General features: G+C 43.5%; 1 protein-coding gene across 9 annotated transcripts; it reads left to right on the top strand.

Moving 5' to 3' along the window:
* The first annotated feature begins 527 nt into the window (after positions 1-527).
* tpm1 (tropomyosin 1 (alpha)) lies at positions 528-15048 on the top strand. Of its 9 annotated transcripts, none has more exons than XM_031564469.2 (9): positions 528-816; positions 1512-1637; positions 5547-5680; positions 6831-6948; positions 7402-7472; positions 7926-8001; positions 9012-9074; positions 9218-9287; positions 13890-15048. In XM_031564469.2, exons 1-9 carry the CDS (start codon positions 703-705, stop codon positions 13970-13972), a joined length of 855 nt encoding a protein of 284 aa, XP_031420329.1. In that variant the 5' UTR covers positions 528-702; the 3' UTR covers positions 13973-15048. The 9 variants fall into 9 exon arrangements, with proteins under 9 accessions (XP_031420329.1, XP_031420331.1, XP_031420328.1 ...); XM_031564471.2 differs by lacking the exon at positions 7926-8001 and adding an exon at positions 8643-8718 and having other exon boundaries at positions 529-816; positions 13266-13925; XM_031564468.2 differs by lacking the exon at positions 7926-8001 and adding an exon at positions 8643-8718 and having other exon boundaries at positions 531-816.
* Positions 15049-16567: the final 1519 nt, after the last annotated feature.

Below are 16567 nucleotides of genomic sequence, written 5' to 3'. Positions count from 1 at the left end.
CGTTGTAAAAGCCATGCGTTTGACAAAGACGTCATCTTCCAGCGCTCTACAAGAAGTCAGGCATTTAATGCCAAACCATACAGCCATGTCAATGTCATAAAATAAAAATCTGGCCTACTAAAATATAGAACTCACTTGCTGTGAAAATTAGTGGAAGCAATTAGGTTTTTATACTTTTTAGAGTAGAGTTTGTATGTGGGAAAGCCTTTACAATGGATGTTTGCCTTGGCTTAATACCTTTACGGAAAGAAAATATAGTCCTCTGAAAAATGTTTACTCGTCTCGCCGGACTCCTGGTGCTTTTCACTCCGATGTCTTCTTGTATATTAACTCTAAGGCGTTAAGAATACGCTCAGTCGTCTTAAGAGGGTTGCCTCCTTGGAACATCACATCCCATATATAGTCATATCAACGGTCAAATGTCTGGCAACAGCGAATCACTTTTCACATCCATAGAAAAAACAGGGCATGGGGCAGGAACCCATAGAAGCCCTTTCCAAAAAAGTATTGGATGTCCAAAGGAATTCACTCGCTCCCTTGTGGAAGTACATATTTGACAGAGTGTAGTCTTGCTAGTGCTTGCACTCCGGCTCAGCCACCAGTCCAACACAGTCGCTTCACAGTAACCCGGCACTGCCTCATATCCCCTTTGGTGAACTTTTTTTTTAGTTTTGGGTGCAGCCAAACAAACAATAATCAGCCATGGATGCGATCAAGAAGAAGATGCAAATGCTCAAGCTCGACAAGGAGAATGCCTTGGACAGAGCGGAGCAGGCTGAAACAGACAAGAAGACAGCGGAGGACAGGAGCAAACAGGTCGGCTTTATTTTGGGGAGATAAGAGTGTGCCATAGAAAAGAACGAGGGATGGCATGGTATGCCAAGTAAACTTCTAAATCTCAATTTGAGCGGATTACCCATTCGGTGTGGATTTAGCCTTTATGGAAGATAGTGGAATGTGGAATGTAGTGTTTTTTTTAATGAGCTACTTTTTAGTTTCTTGATGGGAAAATATAGTTTGCAGCTGATTAACTGTCTTTGTTAATCCGTTGCGTGGATAATATTTAATATCTGTGATTAATTGTGATTTAATCCTCAACCTATATTGGCTATGCGTTTTACAATATAGCATATACGTGATTACATTGCAATAAAATAGATGTAGCTGCATTGATTTGTTTTGATTTATGTATATGTCTAATGCTGACTGTTTACGTGCATGTATAGTTAGAGGATGAATTAAGAGAGGTGGAAAAGAAATTGCGTATAACCGAAGATGAGAGAGATAAAATACTTGAGGAGTTCCAGTCCGCTGAAGAAAAGTTGCTGGGCGCCGATGCGACGGCCAACAAGGTATTCTGCGTGCTGGTCTTTGCCTACTTATAATTTTGCTGTCTCTTTCTCTGTCTCCTCTCTGTCTCTGTACATTGCCTCCCTCGCGTCCTCTGCGCGCACACGCTTTGCTTCCCGCTGATCACCCTTCTGACCTATCACACGCAAATAAAAAATCAGCTCGAGGATGACTTGGTAGCACTGCAGAAGAAGCTAAAGGGCACTGAAGATGAGTTGGACAAATATTCTACGTCCCTTAAAGATGCCCAAGAGAAACTGGAACTTGCAGAGACGAAAGCCACAGACGTAAGTATAAAGGGTCACCCCGGAATGCCACACCATTCTCACTGTTCACTGCTTTCCCCACAAATTGTCTATATTTCCAAGTTGCCTGCTGTGTGAAGTGACAGTTCTTAAACCATGTCCCTGCTACATACTGTAACATGTACGATCTATAAGGCCACAATCTAGTGTGGACAAAACCTTACTTAAGGGCTGTCATGTCGTGTGTCACAAGAGGTGTTTTCTGTGCAGTGCATGTTTATAAGTGGTGTCACCGGTCAAAGAGTCACCTTTCACCGTCGTAAAGGATGTGGTTTTCTTTTGGTGGTACTAGTCATATGAGCTGGGTACCATTTGACAGAGTTACTACAACTGTCTTGAAATACAAGCAGCATTTTACTTTATTGCCCTTCAAGAACATTAAATGGATGCTGAACCATCTCAACTGGATTGTAGCCCGATAAATTTAGCCCAGGACTTTATATGGTAAAGACTGCCATTTGAGCAGTCCCCTTCAAAATGGATGACCTCCGTTTTTTTTTTTTTTAACGCTTTCTTCCCTTTTTAGTTCCTGTTTTGGTTTCCAAAAAGACATTTTAAGTTCGATTTTTAAATTGCTAGGCTCAGACGCAAGGCAAAACTTGAAACTGTGGTTACGTATTTTCAGTGGCTACACCCTGATCCGAGAGCATCTAAGATCCCATTTGTTAATTAACATCCCAGACTGGGAAGTCACAGTTAGGAAAAGTTGATAGTATCATTACATTGTGGGTCACTGGGCAAAAAGGATTTTAGAAAGAACTCCATGAAAGGAATGCTATGCTGGCGATGGGTAATGATCAGGAAATTATAGGTCATACTAAATGTAGGGGTTTATAATCATGGCAATTAATGCCAGATTTGTATTGCCGATTTCTCTTTCATATGATATTCAGTCATGCAGGAGTCCTTATCAAGTGTCATTTGTTGTGTTTAACAAAGTGAACCCCTAAATCGGACCGAATTAGGGAAATATGACTTTTAAACCTGACATTATATAGGCCTAAAGTGCCACCTATTGGAGTAAATGAGAACTATAACTTCAAGGAATATCTTAAGTTTTCAATTAAGCGTAAATTATGTAGCCGACTTGTACGTGATGTATGTTATTTAGCCAATCATAAATGTGTTTGATTATTGTTTTTGTTTTCATTTCGATTTTGGTGACGTGGTTACGTAATTATGTTAAACCTAATCTCTGTGTTGATCCCAGTCAAGAGCGTAGTAGAATTTTTCCTGCACAGCGCAAATAAATACAGCAGAGGGCGCACAATAACATTACGCAGGTCCATAGCCTACCTACTGGAATGCATCAGGTTAATAAACGGTAATACGAAGGCCTGACATAGTCAAACACATTTTTTTAAATAAAGGAACCATACAAATTTCCCAACTTTACATCAACCTCCATTTTAAATACATGACAGAAAAATAATAGCCTTGTTAAATGTAGTGTATAAGTTCTTATCTAATACTCGGCTATGAAAACATGGTTACTTCCGGTGTAATGCAGGCGTTGCTGAGCGTCTCGAGGCAAGCACAGCGTAGAGCAGCTATTTAGTCAGCGTCTTGCATTCCAGGGCGTTAAGACGCTCCGTGGAAATTTCAGGGAAATTCGTCAAAGCCCACTATTTTAAGACAGAGCCAGCGTAATGGCGGGACTAACATCTCTGGAAGCCGTAAAACGAAAAATAAAATCTTTGCAACAGCAAGCAGACGGTGCTGAAGAGAAAGCCGAGCGGCTGCAGAAGGAGTTGGGTTTGGAGAGGAAATCCAGAGAAACAGTAAGCCTTCAATGATTAATTTGATACAAAGTAACGCCGGTAATGATTGTACCCGCCTCTTCTCTTTTTTCTTTGGAATCTATGGAATCCCTGTCATTTCATTGGGGATGCAATGTCAGATATGTTTGTGGGCACAGTGCGAGTAGGCGAGGATACTAAGCAAGATGATGTGGTGCTTTGACATAGCGGAATTTGCGTTGCACCCCGCTGTGCCGCTCACCAGCTAGTTAACCAGCTAAATATAACCTGCACACGCCTTATTATTTGTCCACAACAGCAGATTATCTTTACGACGGGCTAAAGAGATACTTCAGGACATGCAGAAATGTGACTTTCCCCGGTGGTTTTAGGGCCGTGTGAAATACTGAGCGTTAGCCCCACCAACTTTGAAGCTGTTATCAAATTGATTGCTAGTCGCAGCGTCTAGCCCAGTGTCATGAGTCGTGAGCATCTTCATAAACAGTCGTTAAATTCATTATAGCGTGCTACAAAATCGCTCTGGAATGGGCCTCTCGGTGGTTGAACGTGTTTTGCATATTTCCTATAACTCCATCTGGACGAATACTGGTGGGAAATGTGACCATTACACCGGCAAAACACGCGTAATTTATCACTCTTCAGTAAGCTGAGAGGTTGCAAGATGGCATTCCAGCAACTTAGCTTGTTGTGATGGGAATGATGGTTGTTGGATTGATCTTGGCCCGTTTTTGGAGGCCTTTGAAGGTTTAAGACTGATTTAAACGCAGCCTCAGCTACTCCGTGGGCTCAGTGGAAAGCCTTTTGGAACATGGCAACCAACGTTTTAAAGTTAGTTTGCCATATAAGGACAAACACGCCGCTGTGTCGCACCCTCACCCAGTAAGGGGGACCCACCTTGTTCTCTGATGCTACGGTCACAGCCTTCCCCGCTCTCTAAATAAGACAGCTTTTCTTTGCCAGCACCTACCAACATGGGTAGTTAAGATGCAAATTATTGTTAGTCGGTTTACGTCAATTTAAAAACCTCTGTAAGGGTGTGGTCTGTGAGAAGCCCAGAGAAGCAGATGAGATACTGTCAGTTTATCTATGTGTTACGTCCTCATATCTCAGTTGACGACACAAGATGCACTTTGCCCCCACGCTCCAAACAGCACGTGCGTGAGGCCTCTGTATAGGAGTCTTCAGCAGAGTTCAGCTCCATTATGACGCCAGGAAGTGGATATTTATTGACCGCATACAGTTTGATTGTGTCTCACACGGACTCCAAGCCACAATTGCTGTGCAAATAGCTGATATCTTGAGTTAGGATGTCTCTTATATGCCCAGTCAAATTTACTGGGGTTTGGAAATAATTCGCCACCTGTATTTTTATGACCTTTTAAGATAAAAACTTTCAGAGGCGTATGATTAGAGGTTGCTTCATTTACAAGAGGGCACGAGAGAAAGAAGTTGGAGTTAATAAAACAAGCAGGAATGATTCCCCAGGACAGGCCTGTGGTGCCTCTGAGGCGGTGAGTATGAGCCACAGCAGCCCACAGTGACTTCAGCTTCTTCCTCGTTAATGCTCTCTCTAGAGGCCAGTAATAATGCACAAAGCTCAGCTCTGCCCTCCCTCAACAGTTACCACTGCCAGCACACACACACACTCTATGCTGTGTGTGTGTGTGTGTGTGTGTGTGTGTGTGTGTGTGTGTGTGTGTGTGTGTGTGTGTGTGTGTGTGTGTGTGTGTGTGTGTGTGTGTGTGTGTGTGTGTGTGTGTGTGTGTGTGTGTGTGTGTGTGTGTGTGTGTGTGTGTGTGTGTGTGTGTGTAAGCAATGTTGGAGAGGCCTCTAGGCCTTTTTCGCTCCTCTGTTGACAGATGAACTAAGGAGCTGGTCATAAAATGTACATGCTGTTCGATCAGGTCAAGTCAGACCCATCTAGTAATGAGGACCATAAGCGTGCAAAAAGTCAACCACATTCTTTACATCAAGACCTACCATTGAATAGTGTATAAATGTGTGTGTTTGTATTAGTGTGTTGGATTGTCTGTATGTGTCGGTCAGTGCGTCTTCTCAGGCCATGCATATGCGCATGTGGCCGCTGCCTCTGCAATCCGACTCAGGTGGTCTCCTTGCTGTGCTCCCGTAGGCCGAGGGGGATGTGGCCTCCCTGAACAGACGCATCCAGCTGGTTGAGGAGGAGCTGGACCGTGCTCAGGAACGTCTGTCCACCGCTCTGCAGAAGCTGGAGGAAGCCGAGAAGGCCGCAGATGAGAGCGAGAGGTGAGAGAGAAGTAGGGGGCTGTGGAGGGTTTGAGGGGTAGGTACAAGAGGCTGAGGAGGATCACTGGCATAGCAACACTTTGGTGAACCACAGGTTTATTGCACCCATTTTGAGTTACCCACTTAAAGTTATGATGGCTTTTCGATTTGTGAGTGTTCACCCATTACAGCCAATCAACCTTTTTCGGTAACTCTTATTTCTTTTCTCTGTCTCGATCTTTTTTTGTTCTTCTCTCTATCCAAACTCTATTCTCTCTGTCTTTATCTGTTTAGTTCCGCCCACTGTGGTTTCAGTTTTTAGCTCTTGACTTTTTTTTCTTTTGAGAAAAACCTAACAGTGTGCCACCACTTCCTCCGCAGTCTCTCAGAGCTGGGTTATATGCTACTGAAACCTGCTCTGAGTGGAAGCAGGCCTACATTCACTCATTAACTTAGACATGTCAACGTTTTTTAAAAGCATTGAACCAGGAAAGGGTGGGGAGGAAAAAAAACAAGTGATTTCATTCAAGCCCCTTAAAATTGATCATGACTTTCTATACAGGCAGTGTCTGTTGTTGTAGCTGAAACATTTTCCACAGCAATAATTTGACACGAAAGGTGATGTATGTGTGCTGTGAGGCCAGTCATTGTGAGCGTGCCCGAGGAAGTTGAGGCTCGGTCGCTGGTGTTTATTGGCAGCCTGTGCAGACGTGAGCTGGTTAAGGATAAACAGCCAGGCCACGAATAAACAGCGATTCACGGGGCACAAGGCCGTGTTTCCCTGTCTTTGTTTGGCAGCACACACTGGCCCTCTGTGCTCTCCAGAGCCTGCTGCCTAAACATAGGCCCACTGTGTGTGTGGACCTGACCTGGCTTTCATGTGCGAGTGACATCGCAGTGTGCCCCCCTCCCCCCCTCCCTGCTCTATCCTCCTCTTACTCATTTCCAACCAGTTATGAGCGCTAGTATCGTGATATTTTATGTTTTCTATGTCTGCCCACTGGATTGTTTGAGTGAGTGTGTAGGTGGTTGCCGGTAAGGGCTGTTGCCATGGCATCTTCACAGATTTGCTGTCTGGAGGTATTGACTGGGGTCAAGTTACAGTCCCATCAAGAGGCCTGACTTCTAATGCGTTCTGCGTTCTCTGCCTTCCTCCCTCCCCTGTCTTCAGAGGCATGAAGGTCATTGAGAACAGAGCTCAGAAGGATGAGGAGAAGATGGAGCTGCAGGAGATCCAGCTGAAGGAGGCCAAGCACATTGCAGAGGAGGCCGACCGCAAATATGAGGAGGTTGGTGCCCTCTGCCAGACTGCCTGTAACTGATCCCCACTGTGCAGCCAGACACATGTCACCAACTCCAAGCCCGATGACTTTTTGTAAATAAACAACCCCGTCATACATAGATACTACTGGCTCTTACATACTCTAGGTATAACATTACATTGCCACTGCTCGTTCCTGTTCCAAGATTCCTCATAGTTTAAAGCAGCTGTGTGTATTTCTGGTTTAAGAGTCCACCATCTGTGTAAGCTCAGACACATTGGTGTGTATCTGTTTCAGCATACATCATCAGCAGCAATTCAATTTACATTCTAGGTGTCTCGCAACATTTGAATGCCATACTTTTCAATATTATTCTTTTGGATATTATGGATGAATACTGAAAAGCTTCAGCATACCCAGTGTTGTTTACTAGTTAGGCTGGCTAGGTAGGCTGTAACTAGTATGTGGTCTGCTTGGTAGGTTGCCCGTAAGCTGGTGATTGTTGAGGCTGAGCTGGAGCGCACTGAGGAGCGTGCTGAGCTGGCTGAGAGGTAAGATGGAGGACCGATGGAGGCCTTGCCCTCATTCTGACCCCCTGCCCTGTTTTTGTTTACATTTATGACAATTGATCACTTGTTGTCAGATCAATTCATTAGTGATTGCCATTAAACTCTGTGTAGTGCATATTATCGATTTTGCTGCATGTGCTAGAGCAACTGAAACACTGGTGTTGCTGTACCCCTACTGTACACTGTGTAGCTGCAGTACATTGCTCCTGCATAACACCCATCTGCTGCCTGTCACTATTAGTTTACCCCACCACAAAGAAGCAGCTATATGTGTGACCGGTGGTGTACCAACAACTGTTATGCTAACTGTTTTAACGGCCATGACTACTGTTTTTTTGTTTTTGTTTTGTTTGTTTTGTTTTTGCATGGACTATTAACACGCATGTCCCCTGCGAATTTGAATGGCCTTGCCTTCGTCACGCCCTACATTAACAGAATGGTCCGGCAATCAGAGGAGGAGGTCAGGGTCTTGGACCAGGCCACAAAGTCATTACGAGCCTCAGACGCACAGGTACTACATGGCCAATGCTCTCTAACCCGTGCCTCTCCTGCTCTCCTTCTCCTGTGCTGCTGCCATAATAGCTGTCCCGCTGTGAAAGGCTTTTCTCTCACTCACTGCTTGCACTGTCTGGCTTTCTTTCCTTTTTTTTAACCCTGTTTTTATTTTGTTTATTTTGAATCTCCGTGTAGTTTTGCCCCTCTAACATAGCAGGAATGCTGCATGATTAACACAGTTATTAGTATCAAAAAGGTGTGTGTGTGTGTGTGTGTGTGTGTGTGTGTGTGTGTGTGTGTGTGTGTGTGTGTGTGTGTGTGTGTGTGTGTGTGTGTGTGTGTGTGTGTGTGTGTGTGTGTGTGTGTGTGTGTGTGTGTGTGTGTGTGTGTGTGTGGCCCGATATTTTTTTTGTGACATTCCTGCTGTGTTTGGAGTTTCTGGGCTCCCTTACATTTTAATTGCCCTGGTCTTATTCATTTTTTTTCTTTGTTATATTTTCTACTTTTTTTCTACCTTTCTCTCTCTCTCTGGCTCTCCCTCTCTCTCCTTTTTCCAACCTGCTTCTGTTATTTCCCTGGTCCTCCCATCCATCCCCTGCTATTTGTGCTCTCCTCCTCCACTCTTCTCTGCACCCTCCCTCTCGTGTGAAACTCCAGCAAATGCACTGACCTTGAGGAAGAGTTGAAAACCGTGACCAACAATCTGAAGTCCCTGGAGGCCCAGGCTGAGAAGGTAGGTGCCCGGCCCCCTGGCCTCTCCAAGTCCTGCTCAGTGCACTGGCCAGGAGAAGCTGAAAGTGGACAGCATTGTACTCCGCTTTGGATTTTAATGATGTCTGCTCAGTGCTGTCTTTTATGAAACGATACCAAAACTTGCACTGTAGTGTTTACCGTGAACTCTTTGGTAACTTGGCTGTCTGCAGCAGCACACCTAGGGTGGGGGGCTCCCCCACCCTATATAGGGAGTGCCACCTCAGGAATGTGGTGACACTACTGACGTTCATGTCATTTGCGTTCCACCCACAGTACTCACAGAAGGAGGACAAGTACGAGGAGGAGATCAAGGTCCTCTCCGACAAACTGAAGGAGGCAAGTTTTACCGCTCTCACCTTTGGAGTATGACCTTTGTGTGTAGATCGGGTGGATGTGTGCCAGAAGGAGTGAGTGAATAAAACAGTGAATGAATGAATGAATGTGTGTTTTCAAGTTTGTGTGCTTCTTTTGTCCCACAGGCTGAGACTCGTGCTGAGTTCGCTGAGAGATCAGTAGCCAAGCTTGAGAAGACCATTGACGACCTGGAAGGTATGACTTTCTGTCCTTTCACTTATACATGGGTTCCTCTGAACTCGGATGTAAAACCAAGAGTTCGGCCACATGGATAATTCAGTCAGTTTCACTCTGTTTCTGTCTAGACTTTGGTCAAAAACCAGTCACACTTAATCAAAAGCTCCCCTTAATATTCTATAAATCATAACTGCTTTAGCCTTTTCACCTTTCTCTCTGCTAATTGAGCTATATTGAAGGATTCTTCTCTTTCCTCTATTGTAAATGTTTCCAATAAGCAAAGCTCTCATTGGTTCACATCCTCTCCTTCATGACCGGAAACGTCAAACAAGTAGCACTGATGACACCGGAAGCTTCATGTTGACGTTTTTATGACTGGGCTACTTTGTGTTTGATGTTTTCATGCCCTAAGTGTTGTACGCACCGCTGACTTGACACGGTTTCAGAGTCGGAGTTGGTTTCATAATTAGGTCCTAGGCTGTGGTGTTTCCACTTAGTTAAGAGCTATGTGATTTATGGCTGCAAGGCTCAAAGTCCAGCCTTCCACAGCAGGGATGCAAGAATCTCTCACAGAGATGCCGGTTCAGTTATTGACTCCTAGGAATCTGCGTGACTGTAAATGGGTGCAGTAAGGTTTGGAGGTCGCTGGGTTGTGCCAGTATTTCCTGGTCCTCTTAAGGAATTTGACAGGGCCTCTCGTCATATTTGCATCCCCTCTGTGACGTTCCACAACCACTTCCTCCTTTCTGCTTTTGTTTCTCCTTTTTTATAAATTATTTTTCTATTTTCACTCTCTGTTTCTCCCCATCATCCTCTGTCTCTCCTGCTGTCTTCTTGTCTCCGCTTGTCTGGGCTGCTCACGCTGATTTCTGCCGCTGGATTGGACACTCCACCTCCTCTTCATTGCCCACCGCCACCTCCTCGTCCTCTTCTCCCTCTCCCCAATCTTTTCTCCGCCACCACCACCCCTCTGTACCCCTCTCCGTCCACCACCCTGCTGCATACCCCAACCCACTCCACCCACAGACGAGTTGTACTCCCAGAAACTCAAATACAAAGCTATCAGCGAAGAGCTGGACCACGCTCTCAACGACATGACTTCAATGTAATTCATCCTCAGCCGTGTCTGCTTGTGCCTCTCTTGCCTGTTGTCGCCCCTACCCCAACCTCAACAACTTGCCCGTCTTCCCATCTCCGTCTCCATCTCTCCCACACTGACCTTTTGACTCTTAAACTGTTCCTCCTTTCCCCCCAGTCTCCCATCTTTCAAACCATCATCTGCTATTTCTGTTCTCACAAGGTGGCAATGGCTCCTAGTTCTGTATCTTCATAGCTGAATTGGTTAGAGCCGTAATGGGCTAGTTTCATGATGTATACGTTCTTGCCATAAAAGCAAGAACAGAGTGTTCAGTGTAGTGTGTTTGGTTAAAAAGAAAAAAAAAGTCAGTCTGGGAGGTTTGTTGGCAAGTGGTTCTCTCTCTCTCTCGCATACACACACACTCTATCTATCTCTCTCTCTCTCTCTCAGCTTGTCTGCTGATGGCTGTCATCATTTCTTGTAGATAAGGAAAGAGGCCTTTTTAAGTGGATTACAGCTGGAGCCATATTTTTATATATTTTTTAGTTTGTTATGCTTTTGCGAGAACAGAAACCGGCAATGATGTGAAATAATGTTTTTAAAATTTGCATTACTTTTTTTACTGGAAAAGTAATCTCTGGTCATTTTAATAAAGTCATTTCTATCTCATCTCACACCTTTCAAATGAATGTATTTGCCCCCCACCGCCCCTTATGGTGTTATGGTGACATTTTTGTCAGCCCTTAAATACTGCATGCCAGGGCTGTGTTGAAATGTCCTAGATTGGTAAGCAGGTGGCATTTCAATAAAAAGAGTTCTACTCTCTGTATATACACTTCCTGTAACCCAGAAGTGTGTGTGTGTGTGTGTGTGTGTGTGTGTTTCTACTCTGCATACTCCTCCTGAGTGACTCAGCTCCTTCATTACTAATGCGGTCTACTTCTGGTCAGAAGAGAGGCCTCCTCCTTCAGTGTGGTCAGTTGAAGCTCTTCTGTCTGAGTTTTTTTTGTTTTGTTTTGTTTTTCCTGTTATCATTGAATGCTAGGCTGCTTTCTCTATGTCCATAATGGTAAATGCAAAAAAGGAGGTTTGTTCTGTGACCATTATGGGTGCAAATGGTAATAAGGCCCATTTTGCACTTTCTGGCTACATAGCTTGCAAGGAAAATGTTGATTTTTGTCACCCTTAAAGTTCTGTAGGATCTGGTGTGTGTGGGTGTGTTTGTGTGCAAGTGAGAAAAGGCACTTTTCCCTCATACTCCATAGGGCCCTTCCATCATTTTGTCTCTACTTCTTTTCCTCCACACAGATAAATTGTTTACTCTTCACATCTCCAAAGACGCCTCTTCTCCAGCCGAATGGCCTCTCTGTCCCTCCCTCTCTCTGCCCCTCCCACTCTCTGTCCCTCCCTCTCTTACACCTGCCTTCCCTCTGTTTCTCTCCCTTTTACATACTCCTTCCCTCTTTCTTTTCTTTATTTTTCTTTTCTTTTTCTGTGACACCATGTGTCTGCACCTGACCATCCCCATTGTGTGTCACACTTATTGTACAGAACCTTTCATTCACTCTGAGTTGTGTATAAATAAAACATTCTTCCTTGTATTTAAACCTACCTCTCTCGCTTTTATTTCATCCTTCCCTTTTACCTGTTTGTGTCTTCACATTCTTTTCTCCTCATTGTGAAAATGGACAAGGAAATGTATGTAAACCCCTCAGAAGCTCCAACACCAGTCACAGTGCATATTTGCCATTACTTTTACACTCTATGCCAAGTAACCCTTCATTGTTTATGGGTAGGTTTAAGCAGCTGTTATGATTATCTATACTTCTATCTATTACTCAGGAGCATTTCATGATAATACTGCAATCTATCGTTACTGGCCTCTTCAGTGGTGAAGAGAATTTTTAAAGGAAGGACGGTGTCCAGATATTTTACATGCAGTGCAAATCAGGTATTCGTGTCTATTCAAATCATGTGGGTTTGTATGACCAGCACTTCCAACAAGGGACTCTGTCCTCCCAACTGTGCGTATCAGGAGACAAGATAGAAGCTGGCGCTGGCCACCTGCTGCTAGAACACCTCTTAGGTCATTCAGTCAGAAGTGAAGTGGGGATCGTGGCCCAGGGTTTGCTAGCACCTTTACCACTAGCATATATAGAAACGTATTTGCCCTCGGCTGGTGTCTAGGTAAGACTGCTGTGAAGGCACTCAAAGAGATAGGGTCTTCATTTCCTTCTGATGTTTGATCCTCTGTTTACACTATGAAGTACAGCATTAGCGTTAATAACTCCCCAATCAGGCCCTTCCACAACAGATCCTTTTAATCCTCTCGTTCTTATTGATTTGATTCACTCATTCTCTCTGTCTCACTCTCTTTCTTTCTTTCTCTCTTTCTCACTCTCTCACTCTGTCAAACTCTCACTCTCATAAAATATTGTAACCACACAGCACGAAACGTGGTCCAGTAAATAATGGCCGTCCTGTCTTTACTGGTGGACCACTCATAAGCATAAGAGTTTTCAGGTTCTTAGTCAGTCGGTGATTTTGTGAGGCCCTGTGGTAGTTTGGGTTGAACAGCCGTCTCCTCGGTCAGCCAGGTAATGAGTGACTCGCCTGCTGTGTCCACAAAGTCACAAGTGCCTCTGTGTCTTCAGCCCATCGTCCCTCAATAGTTTTAACCGTGTCCCGTATTAACCGTCTTATTGACCACATGTAAAAAATACCAGTGGATGTGAACTAATACCCCTTTAACATGCAAGATTCTCTCTTGCTCAGTCTTCTGCTGTCCTGTGAGTTGTTCTGATTTGTCCTTCACTCTGTGTTTTTTCTCTCTTTCTTCCTTTCACCTGCTCTCCGACTGATGCGCTGCTTCTCCCTCTCTTCCCTTTACCTGCTCTGTGACTGATGTGCTCTGCTAGATCGCCTCTACCAGCAACTTGAGAAAAACCGCCTCCTCTCTAATGAACTAAGACTGGCCTTGAATGAGGATTAAACTTAACCCTGGATGTTTTGCGTCCTAACTACGGGTTTATATACATAACACACCTTCATACGAACAGCGTGTCCGAATTGAGATGAACATTGTATTTCAAACACGTAGACAACACTTTGTATCACTCCAAAAAAGTTGTTGTAAACTCTACTGTTGTTTTATTAATACACACTTTAGGAGTAATGCATCATCTCCAATTTAACAACCTGTTCATATTAAGCATGTTCAGTGTCGGGAGATGAGATGTGATGTGCTGCAAGGCTTGTTTATTGGTCTTGCAAAAGGACCAAGACTGCAGAAGTTCTGTCCCACTTTGGCTAGCTTATTATGCATGAATGTCTGGATGAACAGTGACACTCAAGTAAGCTATATGACATCACTGTGGAATTTGCAAATGGCTGATAATTTAACTGTACTGCCTGGGCATTTATGGAGTGCTAAAAAGGGAAGCTAGTGTGCTTATGGATCCATCTGCATGCATTGTTTTTTTTTTTTAATCATGTATGTCATATTTAAGATGTTATGTTTTTTTTATTTGATGTTCTAACAGAGAAACTCGCACACGCTAAAGAAGAGAACCTCGAAATGAACCAGATGTTGGACCAAACTCTAATGGAGTTAAATAATATGTGAGCCAGTGGTCTGCCTACCCACCCCACCCGCACCCCATTCCAGTTCCCCACCTGGGTCCACCTCCACCTTTATTCCTGTATGTTTGCATTTGTGTTTAAGATTTGTGGTTATTTTGCACCTCGCTTGCCATGAACTCTGCACCCTGCCGCCCCCCCCCCCCCTCCCCCTTTCTCTGCGCCTCACTGTGGAGAGCAAAATAACTAGGCGCTTTACCTTTACCCCGTTTGCACCATTCCTGCTTTCTAGCAGAGTCCAGCGAAAGAGCAGAAAAGGAAGGTAGACCGAGAAGAAGAATCCTTTGGAAGGGGCCAAAATAGAGTAACACTATCACTCAGCCCAACCGATTTCTAAGCATCATCATAATGATGTCTGCATTTTGTAGTACTTTGAGTTTCTCCCCCCGACATCTTAGCATTGTGACAAATTATCAGGTGGAATTTGTGCCATTTATGGTATGACTGATAGGATGACTGAAAAATGTAGTACATATAATGAATTGGGCGCACGTCATTTCGTTCTGGTCATGCACACACTTTGATCATTTCCACGATAAAATGGGATAAATATTTTGCACTTAAATCCAAAATTATGCACATAATTGTCGTTGTTTGAATTCAGTACTTAAAAAGGACATTTTCATGTAGGGTTTAATTTTTTTGTATTGACATTTTCTGAAGTGTGCATTAAATCAGTTGTGCACGCTGGTGCTACTGTGAAAGCAAGTGTTTAGCAGCTTGTTGCTAGGTAGATATAAGTTATTGCCAACATTCCAGTACCATCATTTGGATTGTAATTCAGTTGTCATTAGTTTTGTGCCAAATCTTGGTCCTGGCCACAAAGGGACTTGCCTACACTCCAAAGGTTTTTTTTTATTATTGTTATTATTATTTATGTTTTGTTTTTGACAAACTCAAAACAAAATGTATGGCAGCATTATTTTTTTGCAAATCCATTTTGGGTTTTCTTCATGCTCATGGTTCGAAACATTTTGTCTTTATTTTACTGTTTTAAATGTAGATGTTGAAATGTATGTCGTAAATGAAATGTATAAAGGTAATAAATATAAATAAACCACACAAGTTTGAAGTTTTTTTTTAAAGGCTGTGCATTCTTGGTGTTTATCATATCTTTTTTTTTCTTGGATTGAAGACCATCATTGCATAAGACAGTGGTTCCCAACCTTTTTTGGCTTGTGACCCCACTTTGACATCACAAAGCTGTAGTGACCCCAGATATTCAAAACACTGACAATTTTTTGCAAAAAAATATTTGTTTTCAATCAAGTAGGCCTAATAGAATTACAAACTATGTTGCAAGTAAACGTTCATTTTAGACCACATTAAGTGAGGATTTTATGGGCTGCAAATTAATTCATTCTGAACAAACAATGACAAGGCTAAGTAGGCTACAAATATGAGCTAAATATGGGCTCACCATATTTAATGGGACGGGTGAGCTTGAAAGGCTGCAGCGAGACATGTGCAAAGTTGGGTGGTATAGTAGACAGAGTGCATCTCATCTCTGCCGTTACATCCAGTTGCGAACGGTACTTTGATTTCATGCACACAAGAGCACTAAATCCGGCTTCACACAAATATGTGCTTCCAAAAGGAACCAACAGTTTTAAAGCACACTGTGAGATCTCGGGGTACTCTTCTCTTGCGCCAAACCAGAATTCCTCCACCGCCACTCGCGAATGCAGCCCCTGTTGCGTTCTATCAAGAAAGATTTTGGTTCCCCCACATATTCTTTATGTGTTGTCTCAAAATGTCTTTTGAGCTTGTTGGGTTTCATGCTCTCGGTAGACAGGACATTTAGGCTTCTCCTCGTTGTTTTCAGTTATGCTAGTAAATCCATACTGAAGGAAGGTTTCATCACATTTTCGCTGTCTTTTTGGTGTCTGTTTCTGAGTTTCACTTGAAGATGTTGGCGACTCGCGTGGGTGAAATCTTTCCATTTTCTTAATTGTATTTCTCTCGCTCTGATTTTCTTGCTAGCTAGCTTACTTTGCGCGCGGTTTATGTTTGATGTTATGTTTATGTTGATATGTGTGGTCGTGTGAATCAAGATATGCCGAGTGCCCGCATTTTATTTTAATTCGATTTTTATGAGGGGTTGTTTTGAATTGTGTGTGGTGTTTTTATTTTTATAATAAAAACAATTATTTATATGTTTTTGTATTGATCACTTACTATTTCAGGCGACCCCATTTCAATTCCATGCGACCCCACTAGGGGTCACGACCCCAAGGTTGGGAACCACTGGCATAAGATGTCAGAACCTGTGCTGCTTTTGCCCATCCAGTTGGGTATGATAGCGGTACCCTAACGCTCAACTGTTAGCTAAATCTACTGAGCACATCTCCCCTTTTTATGACATTTAGTCTTGGCCTGGGCTTCCTCTCAGCTGAAAATGAAGCCGATTCCCACGGCCAGCCTCTGAGCGCTGTGCATGAAGAGGTCAAGGAGAAGAGGGCGATATTTATACAAGTCATATTATAGAATCTAATCTAGCTGTTAATCTTCCATTAGTGTGGCAGCTAAGTGTTTGGGCTGCATGCAGGGATGGCAGGTAATTACAGGGTGTTGTTTATAG

The sequence above is a fragment of the Clupea harengus genome, chromosome 3 (genome assembly GCF_900700415.2).
Source record: "Clupea harengus chromosome 3, Ch_v2.0.2, whole genome shotgun sequence".
NCBI classification, from domain to species: domain Eukaryota; kingdom Metazoa; phylum Chordata; class Actinopteri; order Clupeiformes; family Clupeidae; genus Clupea; species Clupea harengus.
Note: the sequence above shows the minus strand (reverse complement) of the source record. Positions and strands in the feature narration are given on the sequence as shown.

What these genes read in the sequence shown, in the direction of transcription:
- tpm1 (XM_031564469.2), top strand. Translation starts at nt 703, where the DNA reads ATGGATGCGATCAAGAAGAAGATGCAAATGCTCAAGCTCGACAAGGAG. An exon ending in TACGAGCCTCAGACGCACAG is followed by an intron (nt 8,002 to 9,011) that starts GTACTACATGGC and finishes TTCCACCCACAG; the next exon opens with TACTCACAGAAGGAGGACAA. An exon ending in GACCATTGACGACCTGGAAG is followed by an intron (nt 9,288 to 13,889) that starts GTATGACTTTCT and finishes ATGTTCTAACAG; the next exon opens with AGAAACTCGCACACGCTAAA.